This window comes from Peromyscus leucopus, chromosome 3 (genome assembly GCF_004664715.2).
Source record: "Peromyscus leucopus breed LL Stock chromosome 3, UCI_PerLeu_2.1, whole genome shotgun sequence".
Taxonomy (NCBI): Eukaryota; Metazoa; Chordata; class Mammalia; order Rodentia; family Cricetidae; genus Peromyscus; species Peromyscus leucopus.
In genome coordinates, this window is record NC_051065.1 from 58234867 (window position 1) to 58258942 (window position 24076).

Consider the following 24076-nt stretch of genomic DNA (forward strand, 5'->3'; position numbering starts at 1 on the left):
TGTAGCTGTGTACCACATGCCTTCCCGATGCCCATGGAGGCCAGAGGAGGGAGTTTGACTTCCTGGGACTGGAGTTGCAGATAGTTGGGAGCTGCCATCTTGACCCCAGGAATGGAACCCAGGTCCTCTGCAAGAGCAGCCTGTGCTCTTAACCAGTGAGCCTTCTCTCCAGACCCTGAACTCTTTATACCTCACCTTTCCGTTAGTTGGTAAGGTGGCGGGGTGGAGGGGGAATGACAGAGGCTTCATTCCTTGGAAATTTCTGGGTACTTTCCTGGTCCCCAACACCTCACCAGCACCACCAGTCTTCCCTTCCCACCCCATCTCCACTGTGGATGTAGCTCCTTTGGAGGGCCAACCTTCATTGTGGTTTTTTTTTTTTTTTTTTTTTTGAGTCAAGGTCTCATGTAGCTCAGGCTGGTTTCAAACATGGTTTAACTCAGGATGACCTTGAACTCCTGATCTTCCTGTCCTCAAAGTGCTGGGATTACAGATGTGCACCACACCTGGCTCTTCATTGGCTTTTGCACAACACATTTCTGTAGGTTTAACACAGGGCCTCACAATCTATGTGCCATTGACATTTTTTTTTTTTTTTTTTTTTTTTTTTTGGTTTTTCGAGACAGGGTTTCTCTGTGTTGTTTTGGTGTCTGTCCTGGATCTCACTCTGTAGACCAGGCTGGCCTCGAACTCACAGAGATCTGCCTGGCTCTGCCTCCCAAGTGCTGGGATTAAAGGCATGTGCCACCACTGCCCGGCGCCATTGACATTTTGTACAAAAAAAATGATTTATTATGGGGGAGTGTCCCACACATTTTAAGCTGTTTAGCAGAACTTTTGGCTGTCCCTGAAATACGCCAGTAGCACTTTTCCCTTAGTTAAGACAGCTAAAAATGTTTTTAAGCATTACAATATGTCCCCTGGGGAGCAAAATCTCCTTTTTTGCAATACCTTTGCAAAATAAACTCATGTGAATTTCCAAGAAAGTCTTTGGCTCAAGGCACAAACTATTTGACTTTAGACTTTTTTTAGGGCCTAATTTGTTATACTCTTGGAAATGTACAATCTCCATTAAGATTCCAACCTACACCTAGCTTTTCCCTGCTTTAGTGGGACACATTTGCCACAGCACAGCCCACTGGGTTTCTTACTAAAGAGTTCACTGTCTACTCCTCCTGAGCAGCCAGAGCTCTAGGATTGACAGTCCAGGAATGACTCTCCAGGGAGCCCAGCCAGTCTGTAAAATCCTCACAGACACTAGTTTTGAGGCTTTCTTCCTTTTTCTGTTTATCCCCAAGGCAAAGGGCAAAGATTGAGCCATTGGGAGTGAGATTGAGGAGGGAGGTGTCCTCTGGCTTCCATCTAAAGGCAACTGCTGAGCACCTGACTTGGCTCTCAGAGATGGGACTTGAAAATTTGAAGACTGCAAAGAATCAGAAGGTGATCATCTCCTAGTGGACTGGAAAACAGCAAAGATCACATCTATCCTTGTCATGAAGTGTCTGGGAAAAACTAGATGAAGCCACAAGAAACTTCAATCCACTGAAAACTTTGAAACTGTGGGCCACTCAGCTTATTCACAAATGAGTGACAGTCAGGAATACCAATGGCCACAGAAGTACCCAGAAATGTACCTGCGAGACAATTTGTCAGGCTGGTCTATGTGTCTTTCCATTTGCTGAGATGTTGCTAGCATTTTAAAATCTATAATTCTCTAGCTAGCGATGACTCACTGAACTCACCTGAATTCAGTTTCCAGCACCCACACCAGGTGGCTCACGACCACCTGTATATAACTGGCTTTCACGGGCACTAGCACTCACATTCACATACCCACACACAGATACAACACCCCTCCCCCATACTGTACTACCAAGTTCCCTTGTCCCAAAGCTTTATTTCCAAACTCAGGCCTCTGACAGAGGGTTGATGGTACAAAACAGGAATAGATATAAAACAAACTCCTTTCTCCAGTTAAGCCCTCTAATTCACAAAAGTAAAATACTTCATTAAATAGATAGTACCTGGCACTAAGATAGCTTAAAAATAAAATGCAGGAAGTCTTCAATTCCCTCGTTTCTGGGGGCTACCTGGTTGGTAGACAGGATAACATGGCATGTAACACAAGAAGCTCTAGGGACCTGGTCTGGGACCCAGAACTGGAGGTTATGAAGTAACCAGTATTGTTTTTCTTTATGCCTATGAGTATATCACCTGCAAATGTCTGTGCACCGTGTGCATACAGTGCCAGCAGAGGGAACTGGAGTTACAGATTCTTGTGAGCCAACATATGGGTGCTGGGTATTGAACCCCTGAATCTCCCACCCCCCTTTGGCTGGATTCATTCAGATTCTAGGTGTTTCGATCTTTTGGTCCCAACAGAAGGGCAGTACAGTGGTATTGGTGACCTAGATCCATGCTTTGGTTTATTTTGGTTGTTTTTTTTGTTTGTTTGAATCTTAACCCCACAGTCCTCATCTCAAGGCGGTGGTTCTGAAAAGATGTGCTTCTCACACACAGGCAGGTGTGTGTCAAGGTGGGGTGGTGGGGGAGGGACAAGGCACTTGTTATCAGGGTCTCAGTGTAAAACAAGACTCTCAGGGCAATGGTCATTTAAACATGCCCGGTGGTGCCGGCAGCAGCGTTTCCCATCTTCGTCCTATGGCGGCAGGTAACCTTGTTCTTCTGTTGCCCAGACACCTCTCATCTCTGAATTCCTAGTTCACAGAAGCAAGTGGTATTCTTAAGACACAGACCAGTTTTAAGAATATTTTATTTATTTTTTGAGATTACATAGTCATTATTGCTGATCTAATACAATCACTTAGACATAAAGATTTCCAAGAGCTTCTCAGAACTAGTGATCCTTAGAGGTCTCGTTCCTTTCAGTAAGATGACAGCAAGAACTAGATGATTATTTATATAGATATGTATATATATATATATATATATAGTTTAGACTTGTCAATATATAATTTGCTGGTGTTACCTATTTTCTTTCCATAATTTTCTCTTATTAAAAAAGCTTAATGCAACAGTGCATTCTGATTTTTTAAACCGTGACAGTGAATTCTGAGGAAACCACAGGAGCAGCAATTTCAGATCTGTTCAGAGAAAAGCCAAGCAGCAGAAAAGCTTTGCAGGAGTGTGTGGCCACAGGGAGCCGTGCTCTCATGGGAGGGGGGTGTGAGAAGGGAGGGGGCAAAGGGAAGGCCAACTGGAGGCCAACTGGAGGCATTTTGTTTAACAAGAAAAAGGGAAAAAATATTTCCACCGAGAAAGCAAGGAGACCATGAAGTAGTACACATTTCATTGTAGATAAATGGTATGTATCCCCACCGCCAGGCCACATACCTAGGGACAGTCAGTGTTCTTCTCCTTGCCTCCTAGTAGCTAGGATGCATCTAAGAGGAGGAGATGGAGTAAGAAGAGATGTGCTCTGATTCCAAGGTTAGAGGAAACAATGATTTGGCTCTAACAGGACAGAACCTAGACAGGAGTCCTGAACTACCTTCTCTCTTCCTTCCACATTCCCCATAAGCCCCTGAACTGGGGACTCATGAACCCAAGGCCGGGCACATGCTAATCAAGTATCCTATCACTGACTTACATCCCTACTTCCGGTTGCTTTTTAATGGTTGATGACACACGCAGCAGTCTCCGAAGAGAAGAGAACAGATGCCATCTGCAACTCACAGTCAAATACCTGACCATGGGAACCTAACTTAGTGCAACCTAACTTAGAAACCCATGTGGCTCCCTTTCTATTTCCAATGGATCCCTTCACTGGTTTTGACATAGTGTACTCTGTAAGTACCAGCTATAGGAAGCTCTGTAGAGAGCAAGGCTTTGCTAGAAATCAGCAGGTTATGATTTGGGGCTCAGATACCTGCCTAACAGAATCTGCCCGGGACATAAGATGAGGCAGATAGCTGAATTTTTTGCTAAAGAGAGCCAATGAAGAGCCAGCCAGGCATGGTAGCATATACCTCAAGAGGCGGAGGCAGGAGGGCTGCCATGAGTTTGAGGCCAGTCAAGGTTATAGAGTGAGACTATTTCAGAACAACAACAAAACCCAACAACAAAAACAAAATAAAGGTGGGAGAGTAGCTATTAATACAAAAATCAGAATGAGGCAAACAGAACTGAGTATCTTCGTGGAATCTTCAGCCTCTACGGTCTTCCTTATAAAAGAGTAGAGACAGATGATACCCTGTGAAGAATCCATCTTCTGGGCTGAGCCTGTATACCATCTAAAAAGGCCAACAGCCACCTACACCAGTTCTGTTTCCCTATCTTCAAAAATAAGGACACTTCCAGACTAGCTTCCAGGGCACACACAAAGACCAAGGGATGATGGAGAGGCAGGGGAGAAGATCTAGATAAAGGTTTTAGTGATTCTGTGTGTCTTCTGTCTGAATGACCTTGGTCTTGAAACTCTGAAGCAGAACAATATAAGAAATACATGGGAAACAAACATGAGACTTTTAAATAGGATGGGCCAGGAGAGGAACTCATTTAACTCAAGATTCCTAGGGTCAACTCCAGGTTTTAATTTTTGAAACCAACTGATCCCAATGGAAACCCTGAAACCAGTCAGTCCGTCTCCAAAGGAAATCTAAAGCTTGAGTGGACTGAGAAATTTCACACCAATTACCAGCTATGCTAATGCTGGAGTTACTTAAGAAACTCTCTGAAACAGAATCCTTAAACAGAAGGGGCCAGATCATAAAGATACAGCAGCAGCAAAGAAAGATGAGATATCAGATTACAGACCTCACTTCACCAATGGCAACAGCCAAAGGGATGACTGTCTGATGAGGTTCAAACCAGTTCCCCACCCCCTTCCCTAGTACCCAGTGACTGAGCCTAGGGCCTGTACACACCAGCCATGTGCTTTACCACTGAGCTATCCCCCAGCCCTCAAACTAGTTTTCATCCTCTGGATACAGATGACAGTCACCCATCTTCTGCAGCCAGGCTCTAAAGTCTTTCCTGGAAAACAAACAGACTGGCATCTTTAGGACGTCAAGCTGGATCCCATTCCAAAGGCTCAAGCTTCCAAATCTCTAGCAAACATCTTTGCCAACTCAGTTCCAGAAGTCGTTTCAGGCAGTAACAGAAGTTTCAGGAAGCACTCTCCACATAACGCCCTCCTTTTCTGAGACAGTGCCAGTGGAGAGGGGGCTTCCCAGGAAACAGTCCAGTCAAGTGACAAGGAAGCAAAACTATGGGTCCCAGTGGAGCTGGTCCCCTGCTTCCTGAGCAGAGTCTGGTGGGGTTAGAAAGCAAAACAAATGCCTGGCCAGCAGCAGAGGTATTAAGATCATGGAGGCACACCCTTTTAGAACCAGGAAGCATTAAAATGGATATAATATTCAAGGAACAGAAAGGAGTTCTGGGTAAGAAAAGAGATCCCAGTAGGCACAGACACAGGCACAGCTGAGTTCTTGGTGTAGCTTACAAGACCTTACCACTCCTACCTCACTAGCCTTTTTATAAAGAAGGCAGTGATAGCAACTATCAAGACTGAGAATTCAGGCCCTCTTAATGCAGTGGCTTCCAAAAGGCCTCGTCTGGGAAAGGACCAAAGCTTGGAGAAAGGCAGCTGCTGAAAATTTATTCCAGAAAACCCTAAGTAACAAGGAGTCTGGCATCCCTGAACTAACTCCTGAGCCTGGGCAGAAAAACGGCCATCACTGAGGAGTCCATCAATGGGCAATGATGCAAATGATCACTAGGAATGGTCGCCCATTTCTTTCCTTCCTCAGCCTGTCCTCTGCGGCTCTCAGGCCCCAGGAGTAGTAACCACACTCTGGGCCAAGGCTACAGGCACAGGCTTCTAGATTTTAATAAATAAATAACCTAACACATAGGATGAGCACGGCGGGCAGCTCTGACTGGAGAAGTGGCTTGCTGGGTTCTTCCTTGGATAAAGGCTTGGTTCTATTCCTTAAATGTCTTCCGGCTTGCATTACAGGAGCTTAATACCTGGAGGGAAAAAGAAAGCTGAAACTGATGCTATCTGCTGCTGGGGTTGGAACATGAGGCGCCTGTGTAAGAGGAGACAAGGGCTTTTCTAGTGTATATGGTGAGGACAGATATCTGTGCTCTCTTCCTATCAGGGAAAAAGGCTCGGTGGATAGAAGCACCTGCTACCTATCGAGCCTCACGATCTCCCCGGGACCCACACGGGAGAAGGAGAACTCACTCCCATGGGCTATCCTCTGACCTCCACGTGTACAACAGGTGCACATGCACCCATCTCCACATACACATGCATATACACCCACAAAACACATGAACAAAAATGTCATTCTAAAAGGCTGGTGTGTATGTGGGGCAAGGACAATGGCAATATTTACAGAAGATCTCAGAGTATTTAGAGGTAGGAGACCTGGAGGAAATGTGTTATTTCTCTGAGTTCATACAAAGGTACGTGGTAAAGAGGCAAGGACCAGCTGCACTGCAGGAAGCTCTTCACTACCCAGCCTTCTGATTTCTGGGGAGAACCAAGGCACCTGTAGTAATTAGGTTTGAAGGGCCCATTCTTGTTGAGTCCCAGATACTTGGCCTGCTCATCTGTCAGCTCTGTCAGGTGGGCATCAAAGGTGGGCAGGTGGAGGCTTGCCACGTACTCATCTGGAAAGACCATAGAAGTCATGGGATAAGCATTCATGTCTCCTGTCTGCTGTGCTCCTCAAGTGAGGCCTTAAAAAGTGGGAAGACAAATTCTAGTTCCTGGAGATGATTGACAAATACTTGACTTTTGCTCATAGGTCCTCAAATCTAAGGAGTGACTATCTTCAGCTTCAAGTCCAGTGATTTTAAAAGCCAAATATTTCTTCCAGTAACTCTTTCTACCCTGAAACTTTTTCCTCAGAAAAGAAATGAGAGAAATAATAGGATAGCATAGGTCTTAAAAATGAGAAGCTTCACCTTTAGTTTTACTTTAATGTCTATACTATACTATGAAAATACTAGAAATGGCCGGGCGGTGGTGGCGCACGACTTTAATCCCAGCACTCGGGAGGCAGAGCCAGGCAGATCTCTGTGAGTTCGAGGCCAGCCTGGGCTACCAAGTGAGTTCCAGGAAAGGTGCAATATTACACAGAGAAACCCTGTCTCGAGGGAAAAAAAAAAAAGGAAATACTAGAAATACTATACTATACATTCTAGAAAAATTAACAACCATGGGAAAATAACTTAAAAAAGAACCAACCTAGAACTGTGTGTTTTGCTTTAGTAATTTTCCATCTTTTGAATCACTGTACTTCATTATATATCCAAAGGGAATATAAACTGCTCTCTTCATCCCATACCCTCCAAACTGTGGGAGTTTTGTTTTGCTTTTTGAGACAGGGTTTCTCTGTGTAGCTCTAGCTGTCCTGAAACTCACTCTGTAGGCCAGCCTGGTCTCAAACTCATAGAGATCCTCCTGCCTCTGTCTCCCAAGTGCTGGGATTAACCCACCACATCAGACTCATCCAAGCTGCATTAAAGGGAAATACAGATACTTGTAACAGTTGTTGGAGCAAAGCCAGAAGGTGACTTATTCCATGAGTTTCTATCATCCTAGGTGCTTAGGACAGGCTTTTTAAAAATTTAAGACAGTTTAATGTTTCTCTTATACCAATCACCCACATAATTAACTCTCTCTTTTTTTATTTTCTTGAGACAGGGTTTCTCTGTGTAACAGTTCTGGCTATCCTGGACTGCCCATTGTAGACAGAGATCCACCTGCCCCTGCCTCCTGAGTGCTGAGATTAAAGGTGTGCGTCACCACCATCCAGCCATAATTAACTCTTAACAGAAACCTGTATCCCTTAAAAGAAGGGGCATCTCAGAAGTGGAATAAGCCAGATATCACAAGACCAGAGATATTCTCTTTTGGGGGGAATATCTTCCTCCTCCTTTGAGATTTTTGTATACATGATACTATAAAAGAGAAAATCTTTAAAACTCAATTGGTAGGCCAGGCATGGTGGCACATGCTATAATCCCAGGCAGGAAACAAATGTGAGTTCAATGCCAGCCTTGACTACATTGAGACTCTAACTCAAAACATACAGTGTGATGTAATACAGTAAGGCATAATAAAATAATTCTCAGGCAGATATTCTAAGTCACAGCAAAATGCAAGAACCTCTCCAGAGGGCTGGAGAGATGACTTAGTGGTTAAGAGAACTGGCTGTTCTTCCAGAGATCCTGAGTTCAATTCCCAGCAACCACATGGTGGCTCACAACCATCCATAATGAGTTCTGGTGCCTTCTTCTGGTGTGCAGGGATACACACAGGCAGAACACTGTACATGTAATAAATAAATCCTTAAAAAGAAAAGAATTACATATAAAAAAAATAAAAAGAACCTCGCTAGAAAAACCTATGTGGAAAAATTACACAAATCATCTTGAAATAGAGTCTAGAATCCTAGTTCTTATTTTATAAGATAAAGATAGGTCTTCTTCCCACCCCCCCTCCCCAGGAAGTTAATGCCTCCAAGTTTCCTTTAGCTCCTGACAGTGAACTACTTTGGTGAGAATGGAGAAGGAAGAGCAGCTTACCCATTTTCTTGGGCAACAGGTACACATCTTGCTTATAGCGACCCTCAGGAGCATTGTAAAGTTCTATCAAGGCGAGAGCCTAGAAAAGCAGAGACATGTATGCTGACACACTTTTCAAAGCTATGCAAGCTGGCTTGTCTAAGAACCCTCTCCAGTCCATGACTGTCCCACTGCAGAGCTTACCTGAGTGGTAGCAGTGATGGAGAGCACAAATGTAGGCACTGTGGAGCAGCTCAGGTTCAGCAGCCGGCCCTAGTGATCAAAAGTGAAGGCAGAGGGGCATTAGGACAGCTGCTGGCCTTTCAGGGTGGAGGAAGAGTGACTGCCACGTTCCAGTCTTTCCTGAGATTGTCAGACACAGTAGGCATTTAACAAAAAGGAATCCACTGATATCCTCTAAATTCTTCCCTTCCTTCCTTCCTTCCTTCCTTCCTTCCTTCCTTCCTTCCTTCCTTCCTTCCTTCCTTTCTTTTTGACACAGAGTCTTTCTGCATAGCTTTGGCTGTCCTAGAACTTGTTATGTAGACCAGGCTGGCCTCAAACTCGGAGATCTGCCTGCCTCTGCCTCCCAAGTGCTGAGATTAAAGGCATGAGCCACCATATTTTAAATGTCTTAAAATTTTTATCTAAAATTTATTTATTTATTTATTTATTTATTTATTTATTTATTTATTTATTTATTTATTTTTCCGGAGCTGAGGACTGAACCCAGGGCCTTGTGCTTGCTAGGCAAGCGCTCTACCACTGAGCTAAATCCCCAACCCCCTAAAGTTTATTTTTTAGCTGATATATCAAAGCAAAAATTATACATACTTATAGGGTACTATGTAATGTTTCAATACAAGAGTACACATATCTATATCCTCAAATATTCATTATTTCTTTAAATCCTCTCTTACAGTGTTTTTAAATGTCCAATACATAATTGTTACCTATAGTTACAGTATGGTAATAGTATGCCAAAATTATTTACACTTCTAGCTATCTGAAACTCAATATCCACTGATCAATCTCTCCCCACCACTGCATAGTTCCAAGTCTGGTAACCACTGTTTTTGTTTTCTGAGATAGGGACTCACTACGTAATCACAGGCTGGCCAGTAACTCTCAATTCTCCTGCCTCAGCCTCCTGAATGTTGGGATAACAGAAGTGTGCTACTATGCCTGGCTTACCAACATTTATTCTTCTCACAGCTTCTATGAGAATAGAACACAAGGCTAATGAGAACAAGTTGGACACAAGGCTCATAAATCCACTGAATAGAGCTATTCTGATTTACTTAGGAATTCTCTTGTTGATTTATGTTTATTTGCTATTAGAAATAATGCTAGATTTAACCTTTTCTTTTCTTTTGGGGACAGTTTTATTATGAAGCCTAAGCTGACATAAAAGTTACTAGGTATCCAAGGCTGAGCTTGACCTCCTAATTCTTGTGCCTCCATTTCTTTTTTTTAAATTAATTTTTTCATTTTAATTAATTTCATTTATTAAATTTTTACACACCAACCACAGTTTCCCCTCCCTCCTCTCTTCCCGTTCCCTCTACCCATGGCCTCCATCTCTTAAATTCTAAGTTTACAGGCATGGACCAACACTTCTGGCCCCATATCCAATGTTTTCAGATTCTGCATGATTGAGATTATGCATTACTTGTCTTCCTGTGTCTGGCTGATTTCACTTAACATTACTTCACATTACCAGATGACAGGAGTTTATTTTATGGTAGAACAGAATACACTGTGTGTATGCACCCTATTTCCTTCAGTCAGTCCCACTTCCTGGCTGATGTAACAGCCTGCAATGAAGAAAGGAGTGTATGCATCTGACATACCTTAGACTCTGTTTTCTTTAGATACCTAACAATGGGATTACTGGAACACACAGTAGTTCTGTTGTTCAGTTTTTGAGACACTCATACTGTTTTTCATAATTTGTTATGTTTTATCTCTTTGATAATAGTAATTCTTACTGGAATGAGGTAATACTTCATTGTGACTTTACTTTTTATTTTCCTGATGTTTAATGATGCTGAACATATCCCCCTTTGTTTTTTGGCCATTTGTATGTTTTCTTTAGAATTAATTGATATCCAAATGAAAGCACTAAAAATTTGATAAATGTTTATCCCAAACTGTTTCTGGAAGTATGTAAAAAGGAATAAAGGCAGCCATATGACACTGAGGACTGTCAATTTCCCACTCTCTATAGCAAACTATCCTTCTTCTGAGGGTTGGCATTCCTTAGACTGTCTTAGGAAAGGAAAGTCAAGGCCAGCAGCAATCTCCAGGCTGAGTAGGAGACAACCAGAGATTTAGGAAGCTGTGATGGTTCTTGTGCTTCTCAGTGTGACTCTGACCCACAGGCAGGTAGCCTTGAATTCTGAGTGGACAATAAAGACAGAAAAAGAGCTAACACCTGCCCCATGCTGTCCTTTCTTGCTTTGTTTCCTAGGAAGCCTGACTACTGTTTTTGCTCAGCTATATAGCCCAAAACACCTTTAGTGCCAGTTTGTATCATCAAAATTGCTAAGAGAGACCTCCCAGGACAGTTTAGAAATGCTGCCAGACAAGGAGCTGACGTCAAGGCTATTAATAAACACTTAACAACCTGCTCTTCCTAGCCATACACACGCCTTCCCAGACACGCCCTAAAGCATCCAAAAGATGTTAACTAAGGGAGGGCAAAAGGTCAAAAGACTAAGGACATACAAAGTTGGCCTATGTGCCCATACAGAAGGAGATGAAATTGTTTACATTTTCATACTCAGTTTCTTTAACGTAAGAAAGGAATCCAAAGAAAACCGAAATCCCTGGTTAAGAGAAAGCTTCCCGGGAAGAACAAGAAGCACTCCCAGCACCCAGGAACACTGGCTATGAGAGCAGAGCCTTTACTACAGGAAAAGCAGTCAGAAAATGACACCCCACCCCACCCCGTCACACACACAAGGACTGGGAATATCGCTCAGTGATGGAGCTCTTGCTTAGCATGTGTGCATGTGTGAAGGCTTAAGTACAATTCCTAGCACAGGGGGGAAAAGAAGGAATATGTGTGAGCTAGATGAAGCAGGATGTGGAACTGTCCATCTAGCAACCAATTAACAGAATAAGCTGGGTACCTACTACACCTCTGGCTCCGTTCATCAGTTCAGAAGACACTAAAATAGAGACACTATCAGCAAAGACATGACTTTCCCAAAGCTTACCAAAGACAGTCTGAGGTACAGCCTACTTTGCTTACTGATTAAACCACCCCACAAATGACATTATCTCTCTGTGGGCATCACTCAAAGCGGCAGATTCTATCTGCTAATTCCTTCCACAGTAATAGTCATTATCTGACTCAACCTGGAGAGTGACATGGAGAGACAGGATAATTGGTGAAAAGTAAGGAACCAAAATAGTTTCTTAATTGCTGAATGAAAAGACCTTTCACAATCAGAAGTAAAATCCACTGGTAAAGTAGTTAAACTTGTGCTTCGGAGGCAGCGTTGAAAGGATCAGGAGTTGAAGGAGGGAGGGGAGCAGGAGCCGCAGTCTCTCCTGTCAGGGGAGTGGCTCCCTGTCAGCTTCAGTCTCACCTCTGCCAGCAGCACTATCCTCTTGCCATCAGGCCATATCACGTGGTCAACTTGGGATCTTACTCTCTCCCAGGTCAGTTCTGGTGTCCGCAGGCTGGCCTGGAACACATACAGTAAGAACATCATTAGCTACGCCGAGTCCCTGACACCGGAGACAGAAAGATGTTGAAGGGAGCCATTTCAAATAGCAAGTCGAAAGAAGCAACCAACATGCCAGATGGAGAATACCTGTCCTGGGTTGGTTAGGACTGTTCCATTTCAGGGAATTTAATCTTAGGCCCAGCCAGGGAGGGATCACTCAGGATGTCATTCCACAACATATACTGTACGCCCACTCTCTGCTGAGCACAGTAAAAGGTGCTATGGGAAATACAAAAGAAACCAAAGGCATGGTTTCTGCCTTCAAAAAGCTCATATTTTAGTTGGGAACACAAAACAATACATATGTGAGAAGAAAACACAAAGCAACATGCAAACAAGTGCAGATTAATATGGTGCAAACTGAACACATAAAGTGCTGAAGAGACGGACAAAAACAGAAGATCAGAGCCAAGTGGGATTAGCTGGAGAAGGCTGAACGTCCTAAACAGAGCATGCTGGGGACCAAGATTCTGCCCTCATGTCCCATGTTCCCGGCTGCACCTTCTCAAAAGGCTGCTTTATCCTAGAGTTACAGAAGCTCTGTGTCCTAAGGGCGAATGTGAGGTAGGCTTTAGAGGAAGCTAGTGGTAGAGTCAAGCACTCAGTGGCTCACCCTCTTTCCACTTCTGTATATTGTACATTCAGAGAACAAAAGAAAAGATGGTCAGTTTATTATCAGCAGCAATCAAATGACAGTCACAGGGTGTGCAGACTTAGGACAACTACTTCCTTCTTCAACAAGCAACGGCTGAAACAGAGAGGGGGTTCATATCCAAAACTACCCCATCAATTCATCTGGTGAAACCGAAAAGTTCACCAAATATTAGTCCTCAGACAAAGAGAAACACTTTTAGTTACATAGTAATTCTAGGCACTGCAGTAAAAGACAAATACTCAGAGAAGAAGGTGAGCAATTTTTGCATAGAGACAGTTATCTTTTCCTTTTTAAATCTCCAAATTCTCTCTAGACATACAATGGGGTACTCAATGTTTAGAAAATCATGGTCCCTTTCACTAAGAAAATGACAATCTAATAGTGCAAAAAGACATATAATTTAGTGTATTCAGAATTCTGAATATTTATTCATGGTCAGGATCATCATTTCTTTATTAGGTACTTTGGAAATGTAGTCTTGAGACATAAGTTTCATAAATTAATTCAATCATTCTAAAGAGCAATTAGGCAGTAACTATCAAATGTTATAGATACCTAATTTTTTTTTCAAAGACAGGGTCTCTCTGTGTAGTTTTGGTGCCTATCCTAGATCTCGCTCTGTAGACCGGGCTGGTGTTGAACTCACAGAGATCCGCCTGGCTCTGCCTCCTGAGTGCTGGGATTAAAGGCATGCGCTACCACTGCCCGGCTATAGATACCTAATTTTTATCAACTGATTTAATTTTTAGACTCCTAAAACAAATACTTATTCAAGTCAAGAATTTAAGTGCCTAAGAAAGTTTAGCCGGGTGGGTGGTGGTGGCGCACACCTTTAATCCCAGCACTCGGGAGGCAGAGGCAGGTGGATCTCTGAGAGTTCGAGGCCAGCCTGGTCTACAAAGTGAGTTCCAGGAAAGGCGCAAAGCTACACAGAGAAACCCTGTCTTGAAAAACCAAAAAAAAAAAAAAAAAAAAAAAAAAAAAAAAAAAAGAAAAAAAAAAAGAAAGAAAGTTTAGTCTAAGACAGGTGTAGTGGTGCATGCCCTTAATCCCAGAATTTGGGAGGGGGAGGCAGGAGAATCAAAAGTTCAAGTCCAGCCTGGGCTATAATAAAACTATGTCTCAATAAACAAAAGCAAAAATAAAGAGCCGGGCAGTGGTGGCGCGCACCTTTAATCCCAGCACTTGGGAGGCACAGGCAGGCGGATCTTTGTGAGTTCGAAGGCCAGCCTGGTCTACAGAGCAAGATCCAGGAAAGGCACAAAACTACACAGAGAAACCCTGTCTCGGAAAAAAAAAAAAAAAAGAATTAATAGTCATTCTAGCATTATTTATAATAGCAAAGAAACAAAAACCAGTAAGAGAGTGACTAAGTAAATCAGCTCTAGTGGGGTTATGTAACACCTATGTAAAAAAGAAAACAAGAAAGAAGAGGAAAAGGAAGAAAAAGAAGATGAAATAGTAGTAATAATACTGGGGAGAGGGGACTGGGAGGAGTGGAGGATGTACTTACTGTATGCGAGAATACTGAGAACAACAACAACAGAGGTTTGATACGTAGCTTAGTGGTACTATTCTTACCCAGCATGTATAAAACACTGGATTTGATCCCGAGCACCACAGATTAGAGCGTTATAAGCAAATGAGGTGAACAGAATGAAAAACAATTGAAGAGAGCAGACAACTGGAGAAGTTAAGGATATATACAAAATAAATCTGTTAGCCTTTGAAAACATCACATAGAGGGTACAACCACCTATGGCCAAGATGTACAGCTCCTTGGTAACGCAACTATTTTTATTTTGATAAGATATTAAGTAGTTCAGAATTTTATTGTTTCATATCATCCATCTCCCAGAGGAAAAGCAATCTTGGTGACTGGGAGCAAAGAGCTGACGACATGATGCCGAGACTACAATCTTGGGAAGTACTCCTTGGGAAGACTCCTCTGGTGGACTCAAGGGAAGTGGCCAACGGTGAGAAGGAGCAGCATATTAAAGCACAGGAATGGCTATGATTCAGGCAAACACTTTGATGGGCAATTTAAAGGAGGCTTAAGAGGAACTTGGTTAACTTATCTCCACCACTTTCCAGGGAAGGTCAATGTCCTCACTATGAAAATGTCATGTGGTCATGTCACTCCCCGAGAGTGTTTTCTACCCTATGGTTGGCACAAGAAGAGCTCTTAAATTCAACCAGTGGGGGCTGGGAGAGGAGGTCAGTGGTAAAACATATGCTATTGGTTTCAATCTCTGGCACCACCACTCAAAAGGGACAGGGGCACCGAATTGGCTTTGCTGTGAATTTACACTCACTTATCACTCTACCAGGAAAAGGGGTGCTCATGCAGGTACCATCTCTGACTGCGGGCACATGCCCCTGTAAGTATATCATGCCTGCACACACTGAGCTTACATGATTTTGAAGAGTGCATAGGACTCCCTCCCACCCCGGGAACACAGCTGTGGTTCCAGTTCTTCAAAGCAGAATCAACAGCAAGGCTTAAGTAAAACAATTTTTTAGTTGGAAAAAGTTTGACAGCATGTGTATATAATGGTTTATCACTTGAACTGTGGAGTGGCAATCGCACAGGCCTTCCATATGAGACAGGAAATGTGTGAAAGAGAGCTGGTCAGTAAGTAGCCTACAGCAGGTTCTCTGGGATTCATAGAATTCCTATTTTTCAGGAAGAAAAGTACAGCTTCCTGAATGGCTAACGTCTTTTCGTGAACTATTCTTTCCTAAAATATACAGCAAGCAACAGCTCAAAGTTAGGCAAAACCAAAATTCCTACCCAAAAGAGGAAAAGAAAAACCTAAGTAGTTTTTGGGAGAGGGGAGATGTTGGGAGGATCTTACTACACACACAAGCCATGAGAACCTGGAGCTCTCTATGTAGCCCAAGCAGGCTTTGACCTCCTTCTCCTTCCTCATCCCCCAAGTACTAGGAATTACTCTAAATTTTGATCACAAAGCTATCTAGCCAGCCATCAGATGGATCTCTGAGTTTCCTACAGAGTGAGAAGCTGTCTCAAAAACAAAACAATATGACAACAAAATCCAGCTGGATAAATATTACATTGTAACAATAACTTGATTTATAGAGAATTTCTTCTCTAAGTTTTGGTTACAAAAGATCATTATTTGGATGAATATTTACCAAACAATTCTACATAGCAACACTAAGTTGATTTGTAGAGAAGCTCCTTTCTTTTCTCTCGGCAAATCCCACTGGTTACGTCATCGAGTCTCATCACCCTACTGCTCACGTGTGCCCCGAACCCAAGTCACCACCTCCATCCTGAGAGCCTCCTGCTGTCCTTACACCTGCAGAGCTCCAGAAGGGTTTTCTTTATACAAGAGCCAGGCTGAGAGTTAAAGAAATACCTCTTTGACCATTTCAATTAAAAGGCTGTTCTCAACACCTTCATCTTGCTTTTTTCATTCAATATAACACAGACAATAAATGTTGACTTATTTATTATCCATCTTCCACACAAGAATATAAACTCCATGTTATTCAATGCTTTTTCTTCATCCAATTAAAAGTCGGTATGGAGCAGGCCAAGTATTCAGTATATGCTTGCTAAATAATGAATAAGCATTCTGGTTCTAATTATTGACTGAGTTTGGTTTCTTTCTTTTTTTTTTGAGATAGGATCTTATTATATAGCCCTGGCTGGCACTGAAGTAACAGCACTTCTGTCTTCACTTTCTGAAGTGCTGGGATTACAGTCATGAGTTTTCTATTACTTTAAGTTTTGTTTTACATGTTCTGTGACACTATCATCAAACACTAATAATTTAACTTTCAAAGCCCTCTGAGCAGCATCTTTTCTGGACCATTTAATTTACCATCTACCTTATATCAGGAAGAATTCAAAGAACAGAGTGACGGCTCTTGGCTCCTGATGTGGCAAATATGGGGGTCTACCTAGCAATGATGTCAGAACCAGGCCTAGTTCCAACACCTTATCTAGAGTGATTCCTTTTAAAGTAAAAGCCATCATATTAAAACTGAGCCAGATTAGAATCCCTATAACAGCTCCCTGTTTCTCTCAGAATATAACTGGTTCTGGGGGTGGGCTGTTAGGCCTAAGAGGTCTGGCCTATTACCTCTCAGACCTCCTATTCCATTCTTCCCTGTCTTGTGCTTACTGTGCCCAAGTATACTGGCCTCCTGTTACCCCTCAAACAGAGCAGGTTGGCTTCTGCTCCAGGACATGTGTACCAGCTGCTGCTGCTGCTTACAATGCTTTTACCTAAAGATCCACATGGCTAATCCCTTCAACCTCAGGCTCACAGTTTGACATCAGTATTGAAAATAACAACCTAGTATTCCATCCCCTCTATCATGTTCTACTTCTTCTTCCTGCTGTGGTTTTACTTTGAATTCTATGAATTTTACTTATATATATTTTAGTTTTTCTTCTCACTTAAACATAAGCTCTATGAGGGTAGGAATTTGTTATGTTCACTACTCCAAGCATCTAGAACTGCAGCTGGCATATAGCAATCACACAATAATATTTTTGATTGAGGGTAAATGGTCTTTTGATCTTTATTCTGAGAAATATTCATGTCTGCCCCCCCCCCCCGAGACAGGGTTTCTCTGTGTGTAGCTTTGGCTGTCCTGGAACTTCCTTTGTAGACCAGGCTAGCCCCAAACTCACAGAGATCCACCTGCCTCTCCCTCCTGAGTGCTGGGATTAAAGTTGTGTGCTACCACACACACCGGCTCAGATACCTGAATTTTGTACTTAAATTTCATTTTGAATCAATTGTATGACTTATCAGTGTACTTAATCTATGTTTCCCAGTTGAAAGTTAAGAATAAATCCTCACAGAGGACTCAAGGGGATGGGTTGAGAAAAGCAAAAGTGCGAAAGTTATAGGATCGCATTAGTTAGAGCTTCCTCCGGTTAGAAGGAAAAAGGCTCTGCTCCCTCCTCTATCTTTGACCGTTTAGTAAAGGTGCCATTCACTCACAGCACATAAGGGAAACTTAAGAGACGCCCCTCCTCCTGCCAAAGAACTAACTATTAATTAGTTAGTAATTGTAAGCAAGCTACAGCGACAGGACAGAGGAATGAAGCATGGCACTCGGACCCCAGACTAGAAACAGGCTTCCAGGTTATCCTGCTTGCTGTTCCTTCCTTCTTTCTGGTGCTGTGGTACAGGGGTTAAACCTGGAGCCTTCATGTGTGCGAGGCAAACACCAACACCGAGCTACATCCCCAGTCAGCTGTTTTTAATAACAAAAGACTGGAACATAGGGTTAAAAGAGGAGCCACATAAAATAAATATTATCCAACAAGGCTCTCAGTGTCAGCTGGTCCTTACCTGGTAGTGCTGGAGCTCAATCACAGCAGCCCTCAGTGGAGATGAAAGCATGCTATGGTTGAACCAGCTACCCAGACAGAAAGACAGATGTGCATAAAATGTCACAAAAACTTAAAGCCAGAGTCAAACTCAGACTGAGAGATACTTTGGTAAGTCTGAAAAGAAATAAATAACACCTCTATTAACTATTACTTGGACAACTTACTAGAGGTTTGGATGACTACAATCAGATTAGAGAAACACAATGATAGACTTTCCAGGTTTTAGTAATGCATACTGTTACACAGTGGCTCTGAATTGAAGGTGACACCTACAGACCCAATCACTGAAATGTAAGAAATATGTTAAGGGAGGTCTAGCCCAGGGAGGAGGGAGAGGAATGAAGAAACTACAGTTTTTGGTAGACACAGCCACTCTAAGGCAATGTCCTTGTCCTAGCCTACAGATCTCTGCTTTGAGTGTTTCCACGGACGAGCCTGCTTCCCTCATCTCTATGTAAAGCTAAACATCCTCAAGATACTGACTATCATCATGACTCACAGCTCCCAATTCTCAACATGGAAAGAAAATGTTTCACAGTCTGAGTAGGTAATCAAGCCTGAGTGGAAGGAGAAGTCATACGAAATGATTGAGATGAAAAGCTTTATTTTGCCCCATAAGCACCATAAGGCAGGTAAGTGAACAGATATGGACTGTTCTACTAGGATGGTCATGTTTAGGGTAGCTGATGACCCTGCTTTTTCTGCTTCCAGTCTGTCACCTGAGAAGGAGAGAATGAATGAAAAATAAAAAGGTCCCAGTAATAATTAGTAATGACCTTACCACATCAATCTCAGTGTTGGAATGTCCCATGTTACAAACAATGCAGCTGTTCTTCATACGGTCCAAGTGCTCTCTGGTTACCACATTCTTGTTACCTTAAAAACAGAAGAGATGTCCACATGAAAAGGAATGAAGTTAGACTCCTACCTCATATAATACAAACACACACACACACACACACAACACACACACACACACACACACACAAAATCAACATAGGTGTGTGTATATATACACACACATATATATATAATGAAATATGTAAAAATCAACTCTACATAGATCATATATATATATATATATATATATTTGGTTTTTTGAGACAGGATTTCTCTGTGTAGCTCTGGCTGTTCTGGAATTTGTTCTGTAGACCAGGCTGGCCTTGAGCTCAAAGAGATCGCCTGCCTCTGCCTCCTGAGTGCTGGGTTTAAAGGTGTGTGCCATCATCACCAGGCTCATAGATCATATTCTTAAGAGCAAAAACTATAAAACTCTTCGTTGTTTAAAGAAATTTTAGAGGAACATAAAGTGAATCATTGTGACCTCAGGTTGAGCAACAGTCTATTCCCATATAGCACTTTAAAGAGAAGCAACAGAATAAAATAGCGACTAGACTACATCAACATACATACACATCCTTGTCTTATAAATGACCCCACTAAGTGTTTAAAAGACAACAAACAAAATCTTTGTAAATCAAACACCAAAATGGGATTTCTATCCCAAATGTATTTGGGACTCTTACAACTCAGTAATAAAGACAATCTAATTTAAAAATGAATAAAGGACTTGAAAAGATGTTTCTTCAGAGATAGGCATGGCCGAAAGAATGGAGAACATCACTAGCCATCAAAACCATATATTACTTTATGTTCACTGGGATGACAATAAAATACACAGTAATAAAATCGATGTTGAGATGGGTTGGGGATTTAGCTCAGTGGTAGAGTGCTTGCCTAGCAAGCGCAAGGCCCTGGGTTCGGTCCTAAGCTCTGAAAAAAAAAAATTGTTGTTGAGGATGTAGAGAAACACTGTTGGTACAACTGTACAATAGTACCATCACTTTGAAAAATAGTTCGATAATTCCTTAAAACCTTAAAAATAGAATTACTATATGATACAGCGATTTTATTGCTGTTTATACAAATAAGAGAATTGAAAACATGTTCACACAAAGTCTTAGATTCAATGTTTGTAGTGGCATCATTCATAATGACCCCAAGTGAAACCAACCCAAATATCCATCTATATTCTTCAGAAGAGATAAACTGTGGTATAGCCACACAAAGGAATAGCATTCAGAAACAAAGAGATGAAATATTAATACATGTTATTATATGGATGGAACTTGGAAGCATTGTGCTGAGAAGCTAGTCATAAAAGACTACATATTGTATGACTACATTTTACATAGAATGTCCAGAAAAAGCAAATATGTACAGACAGAAAGATCAGTGGTTGCTTGGGGTTACAGGAGTGTGAAGGATGGAATAAAGAGTGAACATTTATGATAGAGAACTTCTTGTGGGTATGATGAAAATGTTATAGAATTAGATAATGGGATGTTCTACAACTTCAGTAAAAACCACCACACTGTACGCTTTTCAAAGGTGAACACTGTGCTATATGAATTATATCTCAATAGAAAGTCATAACAGTTATACAAGCCTGTAAATTTCTATACAGTATTGAATTTTGGTGCTGAGGATCAACCCTAGGACCTCTGAGCTATACCTACAGACAAAACTGAATACATATGGGTGAAACACATGACATGGGACTCCTATCCCAACCCAGCTATTAAAAATAAGTCCATTCTATCCCTTTTATGGGAGAGGAGAGGACCCACAGGTCTGATGAATGAAGTAAGAGCAGCTCCTCATGGTCTTTGTCCTGTCCCCAGTTCTTGCGGAGGCTAGAAACACATTTTATTTCCTTTCTCTAAGAGAACTGCATAAGAAAACCAGTATTCCTATGATTTATGGCTCTAGCATACAATTATAATGAGTTTCTCAAGGAAACTAGCCATTTTTAACATTCCTCCCTAAAATTAAAAATCTTCCTGTTTGGCACTGGAGAGATGGCTCAGTGGTTAAGGGCACTGAATACTCTTCCATGAGGGCCTGGGTTCAATTCCCAACACTCACATAGAGGCTCACAGCTATCTTTAACTCCAGCTCCAAGGGACCTGACACTCTCACCCAGACATATATGCAGGAAAAACACCAATGCACATAAAATAAAAATAAATTTTATAAAAAAGTTTACCTGTTTTATAATTAACATAGCCACTTTCACTTTTTCTAACTATGAATTTTTCTCTTTCCCTGTCATAATTTATAGGGACTATATACAAGCATATTTTCTTTTTTGTTCATTTGTTTTTTGAGACAGGGTCTCGCTATGTAGCTCTGGCTGTCCTGGAACTCACTGTGTGGACAGGCTGGCCTCAGATTCACAGAGGTCCTCCTGCCTCTGCGTCCTGAGTGCCAGGATTGGTGGCGTGTGCCACCATTCCCGGAGAGCATTTGCTTTTAGGGTGGAATAAAAGATGGCAGGGCCGAGAATGGTACAGTACATGCTGAACATGCTTAATAATAATCACTGTAATAACCACTGGCACATAGTGTTCAAGTTCTAGCTATGTCCTAGGAGGTAAAGGATAGGCAGAGACATAGTGGCAACAAAGGATGGACAGAAACTTTCCTGTAGGGATGACCTAAAGGTCTGTGCTTGGCCAGAGCTCTAAGCAGGTAGGAAAAAAAACGGGAGAGAGACCATTTTTTTGGTTACCATCTCTAGCATGTATGTATCTTCCTGTCTGACGCCACAGTGCTGAAATTGTAAGTGCACGACACCAGGCCTAGCTTTTTAAAAAAGATTATTTATTTTATGTGTATGAATGTTTTGTCTACATGTATGCATGCGTACTACATATATGTCTGGTACCCATGGTCAGAAGAGGGTGTCAGATCTCCTGGAACTGGAGTTATAGATGGTTGCTACCATGTGGGTGTTGGGAGTTGAACCTAGGTCCTCTTCAAGAACAACAACTGTTCTTTGTTGTTGTTGTTTGTTTTTCGAGACAGGGTTTCTCTGTGTAGCTCTGGCTGTCCTGGAACTCACTCTGTAGATCAGGCTGGCCTCACACTCAAGAGATCTGAAAGGTGTGTGCCACCACTGCCTGGCTACAACAAGTGTTCTTAACCACTGAGCCAACTCTCCCGCCCCCCATGCCTGACTTTTTTACATGGGTTCCTGGGATCAAATCCAGGTCCTCATGTTTATGAAGGCATGTATTTTACCAAGGGAGCCACCCTATCTCTCAACCCCTATTTCTGGCTTTAATAATTTGGATTCATCCAGAATATCTTCAATCATCTTGCACTTGCTCCATGAAAGCATTCCCAAATCTCCCCCCGACCCCTGGATACACATCACAAGCATACCTGTACAGGTGATAACAATGTCCACTTGTCGGATGACTTCATTCAGTTTCACTAGTCGGAATCCATCCATACTGTAGAAATAAAGCAGGATCAATTACACTAAGCTGTCAAATGGGGAATCTTTCCTTACAAGCTAGCACCCAGTTCTTTAGGTAGCCACAGTGTCACAGTGAATAGCTGGAATGTGGCCAGGATGTTCATTTTGTTTGGTTTTGAAGACCGTGTCATCGTGTAGCCCAGGCTGGCCTCAAACTCAGGATCCTCTAGCCTCTTCCTCCCAAGTGCTGGGATTACAGGCGACTGCCACCACATCTGGCCTGGACTACTCTTCAGTCAAAAGTCCAGATCATTTCCTGTGTTTACATAGGAGAAATGCAAAAGCTCCCTTTGCATCATGGGAACTAGTTCTTCCTAATAATAGAGAGCCAAGGAAGGGCTGTCGTGAGATTCCCAAACCAGATTTCTAGAAAATGGCACTTGGCCACTGAATCTATTCTCACGGAACCTGTTCTCCCAGGATCATCAATTATTTTCTGAAATAAAAAAGCCAATATTTTCTGAGTGTCTTATAGTACTTGATTTCTCTGCCACATTAAACACAATTTACTTTCTTAAGACCTAGCCCCCTCTTTGTGGCGTTGGTGATTGAATCCAGGACATTGTTCACGTGAGGCAATTGTACCCCATTTGGCTACATTCTCAGCCTTTCCCCATATTTAAATAGTAGCCCTTGGTGGGGTTCTTCACTGGGCTCTTCTCTGTTCTTTCAGTACTCATCTTTACCCTGCCTTTGGCTCAGTTGTCACCTACAGATGACTGACTGACTGGCACATCCCTCTTTCACGCCCCAGGTGGGATTAGAACCCAGGCATCGGGCAAACAGGGCAGAGATCTACCGTCGATCTACATTTCCAGCTGCATTTTTTTTTTTTTAAACTTGCGTCTCTGGGGTGCTTCATAACCAAGGATACTCCCCCAGATATCTCCTCAAGGACTCCCCAGAGGGCTTCCAAACTTACTTTGTCCCCACACCTCATCTGTTTCTCCTCTATATTCTCTACCATGAGCAGCAGCATTACTGTTAACCAACTGTATAAGCCAGAGAAACTAAACATTTCTTCCCAGTTCAAGTTACAACCAATGGGGCTGGAGAGATGACTCAGAAGTTAATAGCACCAGCTGCTCTTCCCGAGGACCGGGAGTTGGTTCCCAGAAACCACATGGTGGCTCACAACCACCCAGAATGAGACCTGGTGCCCTCTTCTGGCCTGCAGGCACACATGCAGGCAGAATACTTTATACATAATGAATAAACAAATCTTAAAAAAGAAGAGAAAAGAAAAGAGAGAAAGAAGGAATTTCAACCAATATCATTTTTTAAATCCTTTTTCTTAATTCCATTAAAGTCTCTTGACTTTATGGCCCCGCACAACCTTTTTTGGTCTGAACTTTGTAGACTAGTTTATAGCCTTTGTAGCCTTAAAATTGAGGCAGTTCTCTTGAGGTGCTGGGATTATAGATGTG

The 24076-nt window shown here is 42.3% G+C and overlaps 1 protein-coding gene across 7 annotated transcripts in view; it reads right to left on the reverse strand.

The window, feature by feature from the left end:
- Window positions 1-2755: 2755 nt before the first annotated feature.
- The window catches only part of Ahcyl2 (adenosylhomocysteinase like 2), a 169982-nt gene continuing 148661 nt past the window's right edge, over window positions 2756-24076 (reverse strand). For all 7 annotated transcript variants that reach the window (XM_028866191.2, XM_028866189.2, XM_028866195.2 and 4 more), the window contains exons 11-17: window positions 22553-22623; window positions 19104-19198; window positions 12144-12242; window positions 8749-8817; window positions 8566-8644; window positions 6522-6642; window positions 2756-5991 (exon numbers count right to left, since the gene is read on the reverse strand). In XM_028866191.2, coding sequence (XP_028722024.1) covers window positions 5985-5991; window positions 6522-6642; window positions 8566-8644; window positions 8749-8817; window positions 12144-12242; window positions 19104-19198; window positions 22553-22623 — 541 coding nt within the window. In that variant the 3' untranslated portion in view covers window positions 2756-5984. The remainder of the gene's footprint in view (window positions 5992-6521; window positions 6643-8565; window positions 8645-8748; window positions 8818-12143; window positions 12243-19103; window positions 19199-22552; window positions 22624-24076) is intronic.